Source organism: Notolepis coatsorum (assembly GCF_963971535.1).
Source record: "Notolepis coatsorum genome assembly, chromosome: 1".
NCBI lineage: Eukaryota > Metazoa > Chordata > Actinopteri > Aulopiformes > Paralepididae > Notolepis > Notolepis coatsorum.
Genome location: NC_140165.1, coordinates 314,871,514 through 314,893,809, shown reverse-complemented (window position 1 = coordinate 314,893,809; position 22,296 = coordinate 314,871,514). Strand labels below are relative to the sequence as shown.

The 22,296-nt window shown below is 42.9% G+C and overlaps 1 protein-coding gene across 2 annotated transcripts in view; it reads left to right on the top strand.

Moving 5' to 3' along the window:
* The first annotated feature begins 2,039 nt into the window (after window positions 1-2,039).
* The window catches only part of rab4b (RAB4B, member RAS oncogene family), a 70,134-nt gene continuing 49,877 nt past the window's right edge, over window positions 2,040-22,296 (top strand). For both annotated transcript variants that reach the window (XM_084322813.1, XM_084322812.1), the window contains exons 1-6: window positions 2,040-2,245; window positions 3,359-3,716; window positions 4,856-5,230; window positions 6,410-6,505; window positions 9,797-10,030; window positions 17,384-17,543. In XM_084322813.1, coding sequence (XP_084178939.1) covers window positions 3,486-3,716; window positions 4,856-5,230; window positions 6,410-6,505; window positions 9,797-10,030; window positions 17,384-17,543 — 1,096 coding nt within the window. In that variant the 5' untranslated portion in view covers window positions 2,040-2,245; window positions 3,359-3,485. The remainder of the gene's footprint in view (window positions 2,246-3,358; window positions 3,717-4,855; window positions 5,231-6,409; window positions 6,506-9,796; window positions 10,031-17,383; window positions 17,544-22,296) is intronic.

Below are 22,296 nucleotides of genomic sequence, written 5' to 3'. Positions count from 1 at the left end.
AGATTCAGCTCAAACAAGGGACTAAACACGTTTCGCAATTATGCCACATCAATGTGGAACGCCCTACCCACAGCTGTAAAGGAATGTGAATCACTACCCACTTTCAAAAACACTCTCAAAGAACACCTATGGGAGACTGCAATTCGAAACTGGCCCCTACAAATGTCCTAACCCAGTTGTACATAAATGACCAAGTATGGCTTTGTCAGTATTCCAATGTACAGTGTACAGTGTCCCCCCCCCCCTACCCAACCCCCCCCCCCCCACACCTCTAATGTACAGCCCCCCCCCCCCCCCCCACCCACCCAACCCCACCCCACCTACCCAACCTCCTCCAATGTACAGTTTCTACGTCAAATGTACACTCTTTTTCTGGACCCTTTTTGTATCACAAACAATACTGTATTTGCAAATCTGGTATGTCATAAATGTATAGATGTAGCAGTACTGTCTATCTGTATGTCATGTATGTCATATATGTTATGATGAATTGAAAATGGGGGACCCTGATGTAAACAAGACAAAAGTCTTTCTCTGGTCTGCATCCCCTTAACAATTGCATGTGATTGATTGATTGATTGAAAAGTTTATTAACAGATTGCAGAATGGGTACAGTACAGTACAGCTCAATACATACAATTGTTAAGAGGATGCAGACCTGAGAAAGACTTTCGTCTTGTTTCCATCAGGGTCCCCCATTTTCAATTCATCATATGACACACATGACATACAGATAGACAGTACTGCTACATCTATACATTTATGACATACCAGATTTTCAAATACAGTACTGTTTGTGATACTATTGATTGATTGATTGAAAACTTTATTAACAGATTGCAGAATGGGTACAATACAGTACAGCTCAATACACACAATTGTTAAGGGGATGCAGACCAGAGAAAGACTTTCGTCTTGTTTCCACCAGGGTCCCCCATTTTCAATTCATCAGGATTGATGAATTGTTTGTGATACTACAGTACTGTTTGTGATACTATAGTACTGTTTGTGATACTATCAGTACTGTTTGTGATACTACAGTACTGTTTGTGATACTATGTATACTATGTATTGAGCTGTACTGTACTGTACCCATTCTTCAATCTGTTAATACACTTTTCAATCAATCAATCAATCAATCAATCAATCAATCAATCAATCAATCAATCAGAGAGAGGGGGGGTAGGGAGAGAGAGAAAGAGAGAGAGAGATGGGGAGAGAGAGAGAGAGAGAGAGAGAGAGAGAGAGAGAGAGAGAGAGAGAGAGAGAGAGAGAGAGAGACATCCTCAAACTAGTCCGCACGGAAAACTTCCCAGTTCTTCACCAAATCACCAGACAATGCGCATCATGCCCTCGGGCGCTGGGACGCTGTTGCTTGCTGCCATGGCGTGGTTTTATTTCTTTATGTGTTTATTTCTTTCGGAGCTGCCGCTTCTTCTGACACCATCATGTTTCAGTAGAGCTTTATTTAACTGAGGATCCATCCCCTCGCATGCCCACCCAGGACTTACATGCAACATCTTAAGAGCACCACTAGGTGTCGCTGTAACACAGGCTATAAACATGATGCCTATTATGTAACAATCACTTCTGTTCTCGGTATATACTGTCTGTATTACATGAAATGTGGTGCTTGGAGGTGTAAGAAACCAAATAAATAATGGAAACATTAAGTTTTGTCTTTACTGTCTGCACCCTATATTATTTAAAACCAAATCTGGTATGTCATAAATGTATAGATGTAGCAGTACTGTCTATCTGTATGTTGTGTGTGTCATATATGTCCTGAATCTGATGAATTGAAAATGGGGGACCCTGATGTAAACAAGACGAAAGTCTTTCTCTGGTCTGCATCCCCTAATTGTGTGTATTGAGCTGTACTATATTGTACCGATTCTGCAATCTGTTAATAAAGTTTTCAATCAATCAATCAAACCCCAAAGACATTCTTAACTTTCTATGCGGAGTTAACTTCCGCCCCCTGGGAGGAAACCAGGAAGTCCCGTCCCCCCCCCTGTTCTCTCCCACTGCCTTTTCAGAGAAAACGAAACTGTTTGTGTAACGGTTTGAAGAATGATCAGCTGTTTTAGTTGACCGTTTTTAGTTTATTGTAAATTCTGAATGATTTGGGATAACCAACTATTGTAAATAGGTCTTTTATTTTGAAGTGACGTATTTGCTGCGCGACGTATGGTATCTGTCTTTACGTGCTGCTTCTACCTCAGTCTATCCTGAATGATAAGAGGTAAGCAGCTATCCGTGTACCTTGATGTTATATCTCTGGTTTGATTGAATTGATTGATTGATTGAAAAGTTTATTAACAGATTGCAGAATGGGTACAGTACAGTACAGCTCAATACATACAATTGTTAAGAGATGCAGACCTGAGAAAGACTTTCATCTTGTTTCCATCAGGGTCCATATTGTTGTAAATAGGTTTCCAAGACTTGGAATCCAAGTAATGAACCGAGTTATGAACAGTGGTTTGATGTTGATGATGTGCAGTTGTGTATCTGTTTATAAGAGATTTGGCCGTTTTCGCGAACTCTTATAATGAGCACGTTGGTAAACTAGTATTCGTGGTGGGGGAGGGGCTTTACACCTGGCGCTGCTGAGAAGTGTGTGTTCTAACTGGAGTTTTCTCCTATTGATTGATTGATTGATTGAAAACTTTATTAACAGATTGCAGAATGGGTACAGTACAGCTCAATACATACAATTGTTAAGGGGATGCAGACCAGAGAAAGACTTTCGTCTTGTTTACATCAGGGTCCCCCATTTTCAATTCATCATAACATATATGACATACATGACATACAGATAGACAGTACTGCTACATCTATACATTTATGACATATCAGATTTGCAAATACAGTACTGTTTGTGATACAAACGTGTCCAGAAAAAGAGTGTATATACATTTGACGTAGAAACTGTACATTGGAGGAGGTTGGGTGGGTGGGGTGGGTTTGGGTGGGTGGGGGGCTGTACATTGGATGTGGGGGGGGGGGGGGGGGGGGGGGGGGTTGGGTAGGGGACACACACACATTTTACACTGTACATTGGAATACTGACAAAGCCAGAGATGTGTGTACTTACCAACATGGATGTGCTTAAGCCTGACGGCATTGTATATTTCTTATGCTTGACAGGTATGTTATGATGTTTTTGGTCAATTGTATTTTCTAATGTTTTATTTTCTAATGTTTTATTCTAATATTGTATTTTCTAATGTTTTATATTCTAATGTCTGATTCATATAGCTCAGTCTATCCTGAATGATAAGAGAGATGTGTGTACTTACCAACATGGATGTGCTTAAGGCTGACGGCATTGTATATTTCTTATGCTTGACAGTATAAAGAAAAGAAGTACTCCGTCCATCCTGTCTCCCGTGTCCATTATTCAAGCAGAGCAGGAACACAGTGGTCACATTTGGTCTCTTGTCGAGTAGACAGCCCTCAGAGAGAGAGACGTGGGTAAAATGGCCGAACAGCAGGAGGGTGTTGTGTTGGACAAGGACCAGTTCTGCTGTTCTATCTGTCTGGACCTTCTTAAGGAACCAGTCACAGTTCCCTGTGGACACAGTTACTGCAGCAGCTGTATTGGAGATTGCTGGGACCAGAATGAGAAGAAGGGAGTCTACAGTTGTCCCCAGTGCAGGCAGAGCTTCTTTCCCAGGCCTGTACTAAAGAAAAGCACCATGCTGGCAGAGGTGGGTGGCTCGATGAGCAGGTTGGCACCTTGCATGGCTCTGCCGTCGGTGTGTGAATGTGTGAGTGAATGGTAGAATGTGAGGAACAAATTGTAAAGCGCTTTGGATAAAAGCACTATATAAATGCACCATTTACCAGTTTAATAGGGGAACAGATGACCTATGGCCCAAAACTGGGGGAGGGCCCTCAGTGTCTTTAAGGTTTGTTTTAAAAGTTTAAAAAAGGTGTTTTTTTCCTGAGCCTTTTGTCCTATGACAATTTTAAACATAAGGCCATTTTTAATGTGAGATAATACCAATGCTAACCAACATACTAATCCTCATACAGTGTTCCTACACATTTCAGAACCTTTTTCCTGGCCTACATTTTTTTTATTGAATCTGAAGTTTTTGATCAGTGTGCAATATGAAGTAACTTATGCTAATAGTAGACTCAATAACAACAAATATCTCTGATAGTCAGTAGGCCATTCATTTTGCGTATTGGCACTGACCCCCCCCCCCCCCATGTACATGAAGAGAGACAGAAACACATGTAATTTCTCATTGCAGATGACGTATTATGTTTTCCTTGTTTTGTGGTTTGTACATTGGAGGTGGTTGGGTGGGTGGGGGGGATGGGTAGGCGGGGTGGGGGGTAACTGTACATTGGATTATCGACAACCTTACTTGGTCCAAGAAGAGGGTCTCATGTATTACTGGGTTAGGACATTTACTGTACATTGGAGGGGGTTGGCTTAGGACATTTACAGGGGCCAGTTTCGAATTGCAGTATCCCGTAGACCTCCCTCTGGTGTCGTGGTATTCACTGACCTTTGGAAAGTATTTTGACATGTACATGGGTACCTTATTAGTGTAGTGTATCTTGTAGACCAGGCCCATTGCAAGTTGCTGTACTCTGTCGTCTACTCTAAGCCATCCTAGGTTGTCAAAGTGGGCAGGGGTGAGGTGGGTTCTAGGGGTAAGGTCAAGCAGTAGTCTGACCAGTTTGTTTTGTGATGTTTGTAATTTTGTTTTTAGCGCCTTTGAGGTGCTTTGGTACCATGCGGTGCAAGCATAGTCGTAGTACCCCTGAATGAGTGCTCCTGCCAGGTGCCATGGTCATCAGTGACTGAGCCGTCCTCCTTCTGTCCTCCTAGGTGGTGGAGCAGCTGAAGAGGACAGGGGGCCAGCAGGCTTCTGCCTCTGCTGCTCTGACCTACGCCGGACCAGGAGACGTGGCCTGTGATTTCTGCACTGGAACCAGACGCCACAAGGCCCTCATGTCTTGCCTGGTGTGTCTGGCTTCTTTCTGCGAGACCCACCTCCAACCTCACCACAGTATCCCCGTGTTGAAGAAGCACAAGCTGGTCAAAGCCACGGCCCGACTGCAGGACAAGATGTGTTCTAGTCACAACAAGCTGCTGGAGGTCTACTGTCGTACGGACCAGCAGTGTATCTGTTATCTGTGCACCATGGATGAACATAAAGGCCACGACACGGTGTCAGCTGCAGCAGAGAGGACTGAGAAACAGGTAGGACCAGAAAATCTACTTCATGACGAAGATCACATTTAAAGAATGAGGAAGGTCCACAATGAACAAAGGTGTTTAATTAGATCATCACGAAACACAAGTGAAACGATTACTGAGGAAAATAGACCACAACCTGGCACAGGGTAGGGTAATAGTAGAAAGACATATACCGGTAGGCAATAGAAGTATAATAAAAATAAACGGTGTATAAGAATTTGAGAAGGTAAACAATGTAATCAAATGTGCAGATGAGGGTCTGTATGGCACATCAGTTATATTATATGTTGCAATAAAGAATTAGAATCGGTAGCATCTGTGCGTGTGTGTGAATCCGCACATTATCTCACAAACTATAGGGCCGATCAGCCTGTGCTTTCCAGCATTTGAAGCAGAACGTTACAGAGGCATGAGTGTGTGGGAACATGTTTCACGTCAGGCAACAGGAATTTCCAGCATTCTCCATTGACTTTTATTTAGTCCCTCTGTGGAGAGTTTATGGTTCACCTTTTTACCACCAGAGAGACAACGCCTTTTGCTCTGCATTCACAGGAGTCGGCACAAACAAAGTGCAATGGCCAAGCCTCACCCAGTGCGATCTCATCAACAGCCCAATTGTTTTACTTGGCAACAGCTTGGGGCAATGATTATCATTTTGAAAATTACAATGTATAAATTAGACATTTTGGGAGTGAGGAGTTCATTTTGTGATAGGCTGGAAGCACATCTATCGTTTTCCAGTAACTAGTGTTACTCAGTTGTGTTTTGAGAAATCATGACATGACTTCTGGTTGGGCAGTCAGAGTAAACGCTAGTGTTTTCTATTGGAAGCAACTTGTGTATGCTAAAGGCACATCAATCCCAACCACAAACTGCAAGAAAGCACTTGTGACTCACACACCTCCTGAATAGGCCACAAGAGACAATATAAAACATATGTACACATGCCATACCTCCTTCACTTATTGGGGGGACATATTTATTCCCAACTATATAGCATGTCGCGGACATAATGTGCTCCAACGAGCACCCATTCTAGTTTGTTACTGTTTTGTCATCTGCCATGTTTAAACAAGATGCAATTGCCTTTCATGGCCACAGGGTGCCAATCTTACACTCTAGATAAAGCTGTCTCTAGTGTAGCTTTAAATTAAGTCCCTAACTAAAACTGATTTGTTCCAGAAACAGCTAGGGGGGAGTCTTTTCAAAGTCCGGGAGAGAGTCCAGGAGAGGGAGAAGGAGCTGAAAGCACTCAGACTGGCTGTGGAGACACTGAAGGTGAGGTCATATGAAACTGGGCCCTCATTTATCAACAATTCTTAGAAAGTGTTCTATTTTCATACGTAAGCACAGAATTTAGAATGTGTGTACTGTACGCACAGAAATATTGGGATTTATCAACCGTGCGTACACGTGTTGATAAATACCTCTTTGTTCTACCGTCAATGCTCGTGCATGATTATCCATGGTCATGAAACACCCCCCATGGGATGTGAAATAATGGACTGACCCGAGCGAACTCTGAGAAACTTCACGGGAGATTGTTCACTGAGGCGCTGCCGAACCAAGAAGACACAACCCGTGTGTTATGGGATAAATAAAAGGCTGATTTGTACACGGTGATGTCAGATATCAAGGACTCCCTAAGACCATTGCTGCAATTCTGCCTGGACAGCTCAAAATACTAATAAAGACCGTTCGTTGACCACTGTTTGGCGTTGGTGGTGTGTCATTATAACCATGCTGGAATATGAATGCCTTTATTAGTCGTGTTCGATTGGCTATAATATGATTTTTAGAGGCATCTATTTTGTTGTCGGTATTAGGTAGCCTATATGAATTACATATAATAGCAGCCATAGCCTATATTATGCAACAGTAACTTGCGCATATATAATAACACATGGCACAGCCCTGCGAACCCTGCACAGTAAACTAACTTGATCATTAATCTAGCTGTTGTATCTTTACGCTTATGAAAACATTAAATAATATGTATAGGCCGTCGCTTTGCATTAATAGCCTATATTCTCAAATGGCATTTAATGGCTATCCGACTCCTCATCGCTATCCTCGCGGACGGACCAGTGTATACCTTATATCATATCATATTCCTATTCATATTCATATCATAGTTTACTCTTATCAGCATACCCAGCATGTAATACGTTCTTTGTTAGAACTCAACTCGTTATTATTTTGCGCATAGATTGCAGAAATACGGGAACGTTTTGATTTATATTAAAAGGCTTTGACATTGTAAAACTAAATACGTGGAATTCTGTAAGCAGAATACAAGTCATATCACCCACACGATATATGTTCTTGTGTCCAGAGCATGTATGCTTTTCATTCATTTAAGACACATTGCAAGGGTTTTGTAATACACATACACCCTCTGTTCTCGTTGCAATGCGTTTTTTATTCTTTCTTATACAGTAGGAAGGGGGAAGAACACTATATCGTGGGTGTTCATATGACTTGTATTCTGCTTACAGCTTCGAAATTCCACTTGTTTCGTTTAACGTTATGGCAAAGCCTTTTAAATATAATCAAAACGTTCCCGTGTTTCTGCGGTCTGTGCGCAAAATAATAACGAGTTGAGTTACGCGGAGCGCAGTCAGTCAGTACACCCTGTATATTTCAATAACGCTATAAACCATGCTGCATTCATTCGGAGAGAAAGACCTATTATTCCAAATGCTATTTATAGGGTTTTGACCATAATTACACTACTGTTGCTATTTTACAATGAACTATAATGAATTACGGTTCATACAGAACACGCCAGTGTTGAAACTAATGCACAGAAGCTTATTTCCGCGCTGTAGTCTTCATATTCTACCGGTACGCATGCTCTGAGCTGTGCGTAGATATACGCACAAAGTCAAGCACAAGTTCAAATTGATCAATCCCACACTTTGCTTAGAATTGATCGTACGCAGGGGTTACGCACATATCTGTGCGTACGCAACGTTGATAAATGAGGGCCCTGGACTTTGAAGAAGAAGTCTTTATTTGTAGCACATTGCTACATCGTCATGCAGCGAACACACACATGCGAGATGGGTGACACATAGGACACGCATGCATTTTTTGGCATTCAGTCGTCTGGTAATCTGAAGGTTCCCGGTTCGATCCCAGCTCTTCCTGGAAGCATGCCGAAGTGTCCTTGAGCAAGACACAATGTGCCCAGAGATGGTGTAGTGGTTAGGACCCTACCTCTGGAACCACATGTACCCCTGTTAGCCTGGGATCCAATCCTGCCAGAGCCTTCTTTCCTGTATCTGCCCTATTCTTCATCCCTCTCCACCATCTTACTGTCTAAATAAAGAAAAAATACTCTCTTAATAATAATAAATAATGGTTTTAATAAAGAAAAAGACACTGACGGAACCAACAAGCAGGTTAGTGCCTTGTTAACCTCAGCCTTCGGTGTGTGTGTGTGTGTGTGTGTGTGTGTGTGTTTGATTGATTGAATATTTTATTGACAACAGTAGGACAACATTTTAACAATAAAAGTGTCATAACGCTGGTCAAATGGATAAAACACAATAAAGCCATGGCTTCTTTCCATTGTGGTCCATTTACATGGAACATAAAAAGGCACAAAAACACGAATGGACATGTACACAGACAGGACACCCTAAAAGTAAGTACAAAAACACCTAACCTGAAAACGCATACAGTCATCTAATGTTAAAAGAAATTAAATAAAAACGCAAACACTTAAAAGCAACTCATGATAAAAAGAGATAAAAACCAAATTATGATAAAAGAGATAAAAACCAAATTAAGACCAATTTGAGTTGCTGCTGAGCCATGATTTTAAGGCCGATTTAAATCCGAGAGGGGAGTTCAGGAGTTTTAGGAATGTTGGCAGGGCATTCCACATTACATTAGCAGAGTAAACAAAAATGCATCTTTCCCCATGCATGTCCTGACTCTCGGCAGGACCAGGTCAGTGGGGCTCCCTCTTGTGGCGTGTTTGTGGACATCTCCTACTTTATTAAAATAATTTACTAGGTACTTGGGGACCGTTTCTTTCAGTACTTTAAAAACCAGAAGCATTTTAAGCTGGTGTACCCTTTCCTCAACCCTGAGCCATCCCAGACTGTTAAAGTGGGCTGGCGTTAGGTGAGTCCTAAAGTGAAGGTTGTGCAGGAGTCTCACTAGTTTGTTTTGGAAGGTCTGGAGCTTTGTGTTCATTTGTTTGGAGATGTTACTGTACCATGAAGTGCAAGCGTAGTCAAAGTGACACTGAATGAGGCTCCAGCTAGGGTCCTCAGAGCGTTCCTATTTATAAAAGAGGAAATTCAAAAAAAAATAAAATTGATTAACCTTTGTAATCACTTTGTGCCATCTTTTCGTTAGAAAGTTTGTTGTTTAAAATAAAGCCCAGATAGGTGACCTCCTCTTTATCCTCAATAATGCTCTTGAGGATAAAGAGTGTGTGTGTGTGTGTGTGTGTCTGTGTGAGTGAGTGAGAATGTGAGGCATAAGTTGTAAAGCTCTTTAGAAGAAAGTGCTATAAAAGTGCAGTCCATTCATGTCTTTGTGTCTTAACAGAGTTCAGCCCAGACAGCAGTGAAGGCCAGTGATAAGATCTTCTCTGAGATGATCGACTCCATACAGACGAGGCGCAAGGAGGTGAAGGCCCTGATCGGAGCCCAGGAGAAGACTGCAGTCAGTCAGGCTGAAGGGCTCCTGAAGCAACTGGAACAGGAGATAGAGGAGCTGAGGAGGAGAGGGGTGGAGCTGGAGCAGCTGGAGCACGCTGACGACCACATCCATTTCATTCAGGTTCACTAGATATTCAGTCTTATCCATACGACTAACTGTAACCGTTTCTGATGAATATGCCTTTCATATGTCTTTGAACCACATTCATTGTACTCCGGTTCACGAGCTATTCAGTCGTATAGATAGTAGGACTAACTGTTTCTACTGAATATGCCTTTCATATTTAAACCATATATATTACGTTTACATTTCTGTGACTGCCCATGTACTTTTTTCCAGTAGTAAAGTCAATAGAAATGTACGGTGAAACACTAGTATTCCTGTGGTTTTACCAAAGAAATACTATGTATATGGTTATTTCTATAGTGATTCACTATAGTATTTCTACAGCCATTTGTACATCTGAAGCAAAAAAAAACACAGAAATACTACAGTTTTACTGTAGGTGATTTTCGAATGAGTCTGATTGATTGATTGATTGAAAACTTTAACAGATTGCAGAATGGGTACAGTACAACTCAATACACACAATTGTTAAGGGGCTGCAGACCAGAGAAAGACTTTTGTCTTGTTTACATCGGGGTCCCCCATTTCCAATTCATAATGACATAAGATAAGATATTCCTTTATTGATCCCCTTGGGGAAATTCAGGCATCATAGCAGCATGGGCAAGGGGGGGGGGGTACAGGTAGTAAAAACAACACAAGCAGTGTAAACAAATAGGTCAATATAATTTACTATCTAACTAACTGAAATATATATTCACAGTGTCACATAAGGTGCAGTATGCATAAGGTAGTGTTATAATTTACTATCTAACTAACGTAAGGTTATGTATATAACCAAGTTCTGTGAGTTATGGTGCGCTCGGCACCAGTTGCACTGTACCTCACTTCGTGCACGAGGACTGAATAAAAAATTCCACCATGTACCTTTACATCCCCATATTCGTCTGACCACACCCCCTTCCGCTTACCTTCATAAGCAGGTGTGTGGTCACCTACTCGCCTCCTTCCCAAACTTTCACCACAAGGCGAGATCAAGGGCAGCAGCGGCGTCCTAGGTGCTGAGCGCACCATAACTCACAGAACTTGGTTATATACATAACCTTACGTTCTGTTTCGTTAAGGCTTCGCTCAGCACCAGTTGCACAACAGGGGCTGAGCGGGAGCCTTAGCCCGACAAATACACCCCGCTGAGGCCCCCCACAACCATCAGACCGGGGAGGACCGAGCCCCCCCCGACCCTCCCTAATGGAGGATACCCTCCCTATTGGAGGCTTACGGGAGGGAGACGGATCCGACCAGGCGAAGAGGAACTCAAGCAACTCAACGCACAGGGTGAGCAGACCGTGGCTTGACCCCACGACTACACACACGCACAACCCGCATGCCACCAGGGAACGAACGGAAGGAACAACCTCGTTACTGCCCCCAAAAATCACGGGGTCAAGAGCAACCCTAACCCCGTGGCAAGGCCGTAGCAGCGGAGCGCAAAGGAAGACCCAGTCCCACTGAAGGGACTGGATCCCCTGGAAAAAGGGGGCCTGGAGAGGTCAATGACGCCAGGCATAAAGACCCCACCAGGTGGTCACTTAGTGACACCGCCCCCCACATCGCCAGCGTATTCGGATAGGGCCCCTCCAAGAGCGGGCCCTTTCCCCCCAATAGCACACGCCTGGCACACTGACTCTGAAACACAGGCAGTCAGCATGGCCGTAAGCACTCAAAAGGTTAACCAACGGAAGCAGGCAGCGCACCGGGGAAACCAGGCAGCAGGCTGTAACCTGAGCCTGGAGCACTGCGGACGAGACAGGCGCCAAAGGAGTCAGCTGAAAACAGCCCCCCCGGCGGAAGGGGCGTATGCTGGCTTTGTTGATCACCATGACAAAGCCTCCATTAAAAAAAACCCACCCAGAGGGGTTGAGGCAGAGAAGGCTGACATGATTGGCAGACGTCATGAACGTGCAGGGGCACACTTAACCGGGTAACCCGGGAGTTGACTCTGCTCCAACACACCAGGGAATCAACCACCCTCGTGGCACAGACGGTGGTTGTTCCTATAACCCCTCAAGAAAAAAGGGTTATCCCAGGCCTACGGTATCAACGAAACTTTACTTCGGACCGGGCCCGGCGGCACGGGAAGCACAGGGTTACCAGAGGAGGTCCAAGACCACCCCAACAGCCCCCTCTTCGCCATGTGTGAGAGAGGAGCGAAAAGAATGGAGAACCAGCCCTAAGCACACCGCACTTGGTATTCCCAGGCGGTCTCCCAACCAAGTAGTGTTGTCACGATACTGGAATTTCGACTTCGATACAATACCTTGAAAAGTATCGATACTTTCGATACTTTCAATACCATTATAATATTTTTTTTTTTTTTTTTAACAAATTTTGCTTTTGTTGCTGGTTGATTCTCCTCAGCTTCTCTCTGGTACTATACGAGAAGATAAATACACTTTTAAAACCCTTTGTTTATCTTTAGATCAGAGAGAGAGAGAGAGAGAGAGAGAGAGAGAGAGATTTAGGTCTACTGAGCGCACCTTTCTAGTTATGACCAGAGAGAGATTTCTCCGGAGCTATGCTCGGTGCATTTATTAACGTTACATTTTCAACAACATTGCTGCTAATTGGACACTTCATGGAGGCGGGGTAATGTTGTGTCGAGTTCATGCGTGTACTGGTGTAGGATGGGCTCCGGCTCCGCTCGACCGAACGTTGGAAACGGGGTAGTTGTGTCGAGTTCATGCGTGTAGTGGGCTCGGCTTGACGTTACTCCGTTTCCATGAAGTAATAGGTGGCCAGCTAGCTAGCATTAAGCTAACGGAGGAACGACAGCTAACGTTAGCTAATAATAGCGTTGTTTACAAACTGAAGACAGGGCTGCGCTGCCCGGCTGTGAGGGGGAGGAGGCTGCAGCAGCTTGTGTCTGTTGCTCTGAGCGAGGAGGAGGCGGAAGGGCAAGGCTCTGGCAGCGCGTCTGTCTGTCAACAACTTGCGGGAGCAAGCCAGCTGTACTTCGGGAAATGAGTATTGAAGCCGTTTTAAATATTCAATATGTATCGATACTTCGATATTTTTGACAACACTACAACCAAGTACTAACCAGGACCGAACCTGCTTAGCTACCGAGATCGGGCGTGTACAGGTTGGTATGGCCGTAAGCCATTACGATAGTGCAGAGTACAACATGTACCCAACAAAGAGTCTCCATAACGCCTAACCCTGTGACACCCGGACCGACCCGGCATTTTTCCCCCCGAAAAAAGCACAAGTCCCTCAGGGTACCAGAACAGCAGATCTGCATCCCCGGCGGACAACGGGTTAACTGACCTGGACCAGCGCAACCAGACCAGTCCCGTGTCCTAACCACGCCGACATGCCCACTCCAGAAGAGGGGGTAGGTATGCGTGTCGATCTAAAACATGAAAAGAGGGCGCCACCTAGGGGTGGACGTTATAAACGGTATACGGTATAAACGGTATGAATTTGCTCTACGGTATGGATTTTGACTATACCGTGTAACCGGTAGAGCAGCTCTAAAATAGCAATGACGTCATGTAACCACAGCGCGACTATTTCACTCGCATTTGCCCCTAAAAATAGATAGAATTAGTCATAGATAATAGATATGTGCAAACTGGAAAAAGTTATTTAGGAGGCTTCGCGCAGTGGGCGTGTCGACACGCAATTGTCATTTCATAATAAACGCATATCACCGCGGTGCACAGCAAGTTTCAATTTCAGTTCCTGGTATTTTTAACCAGTGGAGAAAGGTACGAGATTTCCCTATTGTTTTTCTTATATGAATTATTCTACATTAATAAAACATACCTGGTGATCAACTACAGTTTGCTGTGAACATTATGATATGTGTGTAGTGTTCTGAAAACGACGGCTGGGCAGCGGGGCTGGATGCTGGATTTTTCGAGAAGCATATGCAGCTGTAGAGCCGCAGAGTAGGGGCGCTTTCAGGTCCGGTCACAGGCCCGCTCAACAGCGCCCCCCACCCAACGGCTGAATTGCCAATGGCTGAATTGGAGTATTGCACTGTGCACAAAATCCAGCATCCAGCCCCGCAATGGGAGCAGCACGGAGTCTCGACTCTGGACTTATTTTATTTGGAATATAATGACTGTATACACAAAAGTAGCCTAGTTTTAAGTTAAAATACATGCCTTGAGGATGTCATTCTTTATATAGCCTGCCTATCAGGCAAAAAAAATTATTCTAACGGAAACACTGATACCGTGATATATACCGTTACGTCTATGCTTCAAATTATACCGTGATATAAATTTTAGACCATACCGTCCACCCCTAGCGCCACCCAGACGGTCCCCATTTGGACCGTGCTCAGTGGCCCACCCCAAGGGCGTGAGACCCTTCTATCTATGTTCTGATCTATTCCGTTAACATCCCCCAGATATGAACGAGAATTCATCGAGACAACCTAGTAAACTGGCGCTCGGAAGAGACAAAACTCCATCCCAGTTGCCCTATAAAAACGCTGTTTTAACAAGCAACCAAGGCGCACTTAGCCCCTGCGTGATTTTTTATTTTTTTTTTATCCACTTTTTCTCCCATTTTTCTATATTTTCTCCCATCCCAATTTCATATCATCCAATTCAACCCTCCCCTGTCACGAACGCTGTTTCTTGCCTCCCACAAGCCGGCTGCAATGTGGACTAAGACAAGTCATACATAGCACAAGTCCCCTCCGGTACTTGAGGTAACAGCAGTCGCATCTTTTCACCTGCGCAGCTCGATCTCTCAGTGGCGAGGAGTAACGCGTGGGAGGCTCACGCTGCCCCCGACACTTCCTGATTCTACTGCGCAGGCGCACCAACCGACCTGTAGGAGTCGCTGTCCACAACGCCCGATCCCCACCCATCAGTTTCCCACCCCCTAATAAGGCCAATGTGTATTAGTATGAACGACCAGCTAAACTGAAAGCAATGTGGAGCGCTGGGCTCGAACAGGCGAGCCCAGCGTCTCCGCATTCGTGGCGAGCGCCTTGCCCACTACGCCACGTAGCCGCCCAGCCCCTGCGTGATTCTTTAACAGAAACACACCGAGCCAGCACTATGTATGCGTCGAGACCCAAACACATCAATGGATAGTCTAGCAAGACACCAAACAATGTTCCTCCAAGTCGCCTGGGAGAACAACACGGAGCCGTCGTGCTTCATGTACAGTACCTTCCTCTTTTTATCCAAAAAAGAAAGAAACACAGACTGACATGAATCCCACGTGACACAGCTGAGGGTAAAAATAGTTTACATTTTTACATCCCACCACCCTCGTCATAGGGAGGAGACTGAAATCCCCAGAGAGACTTCCCACGCGAGCTGTATAGATTGAAAAGAATATATTGCAACATTGAGCTATGTAATATTTGGGTTAGGGCTCTCCGAGGAGGAGGCACTGAACCAATACACACATAATAATCGAATTTAATCGAATACACACACAATAGAGCAGAACTCCTTTTTGAAGTTCTACTCACCTTGACAATCTGAGGAGGAGGCTCTGAACTCTGAGGAGGCTCCCTCACAGGGAAGGAGAGTCCGAACTCACAGAAGGCCCGAGGAGGAGCTTCGTGAGGAGGAGCTCTGACAACTCCCTGAAACAGATCCATAACATGGATCTGAACAACTCACGGAAGTCTTACCAACAGAGACGCGCACAGTGACGTACTCTATGGCGGGGGAATTTCTGCGGTGCACACGCCCAATCTTCCAGGGCGTGGGACCAGGAAGGAGGCGAGTAGGTGACCACACACCTGCTTATGAAGGTAAGCGGAAGGGGGTGTGGTCAGACTAATATGGGGATGTAAAGGTACATGGTGGAATTTTTTATTCAGTGCTCGTGCACGAAGTGAGGTACAGTGCAACTGGTGCTGAGCGAAGCCTTAACGAAACAGAACTGAAATATACATTATTCACAGTATCCACATAAGGTGCAGTATGCCTAAGGTAGTGTTATTGTCCTCCTTGGGTTCCTATTAGTTCTAGGTCAATGTCTGGCAGCAGTCGCTGCCCACTGTTGTGGAGCCTGATGGCCGCTGGTATGAAGGACTGTCCGAGGCGGTTAGTTGAGTGTCGGGGGATGAATGAATGAATGAAAACTTTATTTAACAGATTGCAGAATGGGTACAATACAGTACGGCTCAATACATACAATTGTTAAGGGGATGCAGACCTGAGAAAGATGTTTGTCTTGTTTCCATCAGGGGGGGGTATGAGTCTGTGGCTGAACGTGCTTCTCATCTTGACTAGCTCGTCGTAGAGAGGGTGGTAGGCAGGGGAGGAAATTAGGCCACTTTACTGGCCAAATGCTGGTATTTTTTACGTTTGGCTGGTAAAAAAAATCAGATACCCGCCAGTTGGCTGGTAAGCCAAAAAGTTAGTTTCCTCCCCTGCTGGCGAGTATACAAAAAAATAAAACATTCTGCAATCACTGCACTGGCAAACGGTGCGCGTCTTCTGAGTGTTCGCTTTAGTTGACAGTGCCACGAGAGCACTGCACAAGACCACCCGCGGACATATAATGTTTAATAAACGTTTGCGCAGTACTGGCCAACCCGCGGACATAATAATAAAAGTCCTGCGGTACTAGGCTAGCCATCAGGAGCACTCGCAAACAGATAACGTTAAACACAGCAGAAGATGGAAAACAGACAGACTGACCAACGGGGAACTGCATCCAACCCTAGTACAACCCTCGAGTATAAGTTACTAAGGACACATTTAAATCACAGAGGTGTAATGTTAGTCTACTGGAACTGTATACAGTGGTTAGCTTCTAGTTAGAGTTTTAGCTATAGCTGCTTGCTAGCTAACGTTAGCCCTGTGTGCTCAAAGCAGCCAGCTAGGTGTATCTGTTATTACTATAATGTTTCCAAAAAAGCACCGGACTACGACATAAGGTTAGACATTTTATTTCATGCTCAAAAGCCCCTGGCTTGCACATCGCAGTCACGAAAGGGGCTAGCTCAACCAGTGCACTGTGCACAACAGCACACCAACCCAACTGACGTTACCACAACACTTGACGGTACTTCACAGCACTGTCGTAAGACCACCGTGCTGTCTTAAAGGCACAGTGTGCCTACCCAGATGCATACACAACATTGACGCGTCTTGACATACAAAGAAGTAATTATCACAATTAAAAAATCAGATACTCGCCAGTTGGCTGGTAAGCCAAAAAGTTAGTTTCCTCCCCTGGTGGTAGGGGTTCTCCAGGATGGCCCGCCAGCTTCCTTCTCATCCCCCTCTCTGACATACACAACATACAGATATAAAAATCTAATCTAATCAGGACATTTATGACATACATGACATACAGATATACAGTACTGTTACAGTGTCTGTCTCTCTTTGTTTAATATAATTTCTCTCTATCCAGGGTTTCCAGTCCTTCTCCAGTCCCAGTGTATCTCCAGACTTACCCAGTATCGCTGTCCATCCTCTACGTGACTTCAGGAATGTGAGTGATGCTGTTTCTGAGCTGAGAGACGAACTGAAGAACATCCTGAAGGATACGTGGCCGAAGATATCAGCAGAAGGTGAGATGAATATATACACTGTTGTAAAACATGAAGATATTAGGAGAAGGTGATGAATATATACACCGTTGTAAAACATGAAGATATCAGGAGAAGGTGATGAATATATAGACTCTTGTAAAACATGAAGATATCAGCAGAAGGTGAGATGAATATATACACTGTTGTAAAACATGAAGATATCAGGAGAAGGTGATTAATATATAGACTCTTGTAAAACATGAAGATATCAGGAGAAGGTGAGATGAATATATCGTAAAACATGACTGTCAATGCAGGCTACACTCCAGCAGGTTCTATGATAACATATAAACAATGGGCCTCATTCAACAATACTCTCTTATTATTTTTCTTATATTCTTGCTTACCTGTCTGTTAAGAGAACAATAAGAAAAGCCACCGCCACATTCATCAAGCCGTTCTTAAAGTCCAAATCTGTTCTTATTGAATAGGAGGAGGCAGACTCCCAATATACTTTTAGAAAGACTTAATATGTCAATTCAAATTCCAGAATCTGATGAATCCTAGTTTAATGTCAAGGTACTCTTGTCAAAACAATAGCAAAACAATAAATAAAACGTCTGTTTCTCAAGTACATTCAAGTACTGTATGTCATAATTACATAAAAAATATTGTGTGTGATTATACTTTCAGAAAAGTGATTGGTGCTTTAAACGATCACATTTGGGGGGGGGGGGAGAAACTCATAAGTGGTTTTAATGTTCAATGTGCATTGCTGATATGAAAAATTAATGGGGTATGAGTCCTGGTATTACTCCTTCTGTTCGGTCAGGGCGCCTGTTCAGAAGGCAGGGTATCTGGGGGAGATGGAGTGAACCTTGGCGCGTGATGCTCTGCCAGTGAAAGTCCTAGTTGTTATGGATGGGCAAAACTCACAAAACTACTATTCAATACAATAGTCACTGGGAACTAATCTAAAATCATCCCCTGCTAACATGATTTTGTTTTTGCTCGACAGTAGGGATGCTCGATATTGGCTTTTTTACCGATACCGATATTCCGATATTGTCCAACTCTTAATTTCCGATACCGATATCAACCGATACCGATATATGCAGGGTTTCCCCCCCCCAAAAAACTGAATAATTTCAGGTAACTAATAATTTCACTGGATATATATATAACATATTGTTATTGTTTTTTTTTTTAACCGATACCGATATTTTCCGATATCACATTTTACTGCCGATATCGGCCGATAATATCGGTCGGCCGATAATATCGGACATCCCTACTCGACAGTGAATGTGACATAATCAAGCGAGCGAGCTGGCTGCTGTCATTGATAACAGCTAGATATTTGCAAGTTTGTGCACGATATTGATTTTTTTTATACCGATACCGATAACTTTATGCTCCTCAAGAAAGACCGATACCGATAACCGATATTTATTGTATTATAATTTTTTTTAAATGTATATTCCTGTAGTTTTGACCTAACCAGATTTATCATGACATGAGCGTTACTACTATGAACAAAACAAAGCCAAGTTTTGCTTGTACGGTGTCCCCCACCCACCCCTCCTACCCAACCTCCCCCCACCCACCCAACCACCTCCAATGTACAGTCCCCCCCACCTACCCAACCTCCTCCAATGTACAGTTTCTACGTCAAATGTATATACTCTCTTTTCTGGACACTTTTAGTATCACAAACAGTACTGTATTTGCAAATCTGGTATGTCATAAATGTATAGACGTAGCAGTACTGTCTATCTGTATGTCATATATGTTATGATGAATTGAAAATGGGGGACCTTGATGTAAACAAGACGAAAGTCTTTCTCTGGTCTGCATCCCCTTAACAATTGTATGTATTGAGCTGTACTGTACTGTACCCATTCTGCAATCTGTTAATAAAGTTTTCAATCAATCAATCATACAGCACTTATAGCTATATAGTGGAATAGACTGTATTAATATAGTAGCAATATAATAGTAGTTGGCTAGTTGCGCGCTTCTGGCCACCTCCCGCAGTGCGCGCATACACTCGTACTATATACAGTACGTGCAAAATGAATCGTTCCAGCAAAGTACTGTAGGCTTTGTCAATACTGAACGACTGTTGCCTCATCTCATCTGGCTCTGCAAATAGATCTAGAGTCTGAATATCTCCGCATATATAGCCTGATGACTGACACATCTCTCTCAAATCCATTCTGAGAACGGAATGCAGTGCCCGCGACGCAGGTTTTGATTGATTGATTGATTGAAAATTGTATTAACAGATTGCAGAATGGGTACAATACAGTACAGCTCAATACACACAATTGTTAACACGGAATTATAAACGACCCCCCCCCCCCCTTTCATCCGCGTATGATGAAGCATAACGTATAGGATCATATACAGTTGAATTTTTTAATATAGCGTGTATCGGGAATAAACGGCAGTTGATAATCTATATATGCGTTTATGCCTATAACTCACGTTCTATGAATTACTGCAGAAAACGATAAAAACATACTTATATTCTAGAAGGTATTTTTGGAAGAATCTATGAATGAAAAAGTATAACGTTCCTACATCCTGAACGATAGATAATCGATGTTGAATGGGCCATAGTAATGTCAATTTAGCAATACAATTTAAAAAGTTATAGCCCTGCAAAGAAGGTGAACATCTCCATAGACTTAGAGTGGTGGCAGACTGGCTATATTGATGGATATAACCGTGGCAGGGAATGTGTTAAGGGGATGCAGACCAGAGAAAGACTTTCGTCTTGTTTACATCAGGGTCCCCAATTTTCAATTAATCATAACATATATGACATACAGATAGACAGTACTGCTACATCTATACATTTATGACATACGATATGCTTTTTTTATTTTATTTTTATTTTGGGTACGAGTTTCTTATTTCGGTAAGAGTGCTCTCGACCACTCTTATAATTTGTTCTTGCCTGAGAAAAAAGCAACAATAAGAGAACTTTGCTGAATCCCAGGTAAGAACAAAGTAAGAGGAAATGCTAGTTAAGAACGAAATCTGTTCTTATATCGCTTCATGGTATGAGGCCCATTATTTCAGTAAGATGTTATCTATTTCTTCTCATTTCTTTTGTTTAGATGATCATGAAAGTATGTTTTAGGAAAGGCACTTTGTAAAGCTTGGGGGGAGGTAGCAGAATGTTTTGTTTGTGTGAAATGGAATTTAATTACATTTTAATGACACTCTAATAGAAATTGCAATCAATGGATGAATGAATGATTCAATCAACCAATTAATCAATCCAATCAAATAGCAACAGATAACAGAACTAAAGAGTGAGAGATAGACAAATAAATAAAGACAAGTGACATCACAATAGAAACCCAGAATAAGCCTCCCTGTGAACCCACTCGCCAGGACCTCTGGAACAGCTCAAGGAGCAAATCAGAAATAAGTGATGAGCTCTATTGTTTCATCCATGTTGACAACTCTATTTATTGTACTGTTCGCTCATAGTTCCATACATAACGTACTGTGTGGAGGTATGGGGAAACGCATATAAAACAAACATTAACCAAATGTTCATAATGCAGAATAAAGCCATAAGAATTGTGAATCAAGCTGATTACTATGAACCGACAAACGCACTCTTTATTAAATCAAATACCTTAAAATTGGAAGATCTTAGCACTGCAATAATAATGTACAAAGCACATAAGCACTCGCTTCCAAGTTGCATTCAGGAGTTGTTCCAAACTAGAGAAACCCGGTATAGACTTAGGGGAACTTGTGTATTCAATATAGCAAAGGCATGGACAAATATAAAAAGTCGATGTATATCTGTTAAACACTAGGGCTAAATGGTCTAAAATGTATATCACGGTATAATTTGAAGCATAGACGGTAACGGTATATATCACGGTATATTCATTTAAGTTAAAATGTCTATATAATGCTTCTGAAGGGGTAAAACTGGCAGCTATTACTGTACTCTTGTATTACTACTAGGACATATTTCACATAGTACAGAGGTATTTTAAGAACATTTATTGTGCAAAACTGCAATAGAAAAATGCTAAACCTTTTCTCAAGTTACTTCCATCTCTGAAAAACACTTTTTCATTAAATACAATTAAATCAAGCGGCACTAGGCCTGCCACGATAACACATTTTGCTGGGCGATTAATTGCCCCCGAAAATATCGCGATAAGCGATATTATTGCGACCGGTTAGAGAATTTTTTTTTCTGAGAAATTTATTTCCCAAAACTTTTATTTTGAAGCCCACCGCTCCGTCTTTTCCGGTGTTTTAGACTTTTATTTTGAAGCCCACCGACCGGACCGGAAGTATTGTTGCGATTATCAGGTACTTTGGGTACCAAAAAAGTCACGTGAAACACTGCAGACCACTGATTGGTCAGAATAGAGACGCGTCTCTAGGATTTCATAATCATTATGTTTGCAGCAGGCACAAGTGCAATAAACAAAGGATACAGTCACTGTGTATTCTGCCTCATTTATTGATTAAACAAAACCGACATCAACACAATTTGCCACCGAGCGGAGAGTTTAGTCTCGCAAAAAGATCGCTGACTTGTTAAGGCTTGTTGTTAGGTTAGGTGCTAATGTTGTGCTAGCGTTTTAGCATGGCTATCGTACATAGCGTGATCAATATAACTCGCTATTGATTGTTTGTATGAGTAACGTTAATGCTAGTAGAATAGACACAACGTGAGGTAATCACCATCCATTTTAAACCGGTTATTACCTAATGCTAACGTTAGCAAATAGACGCGACTGGT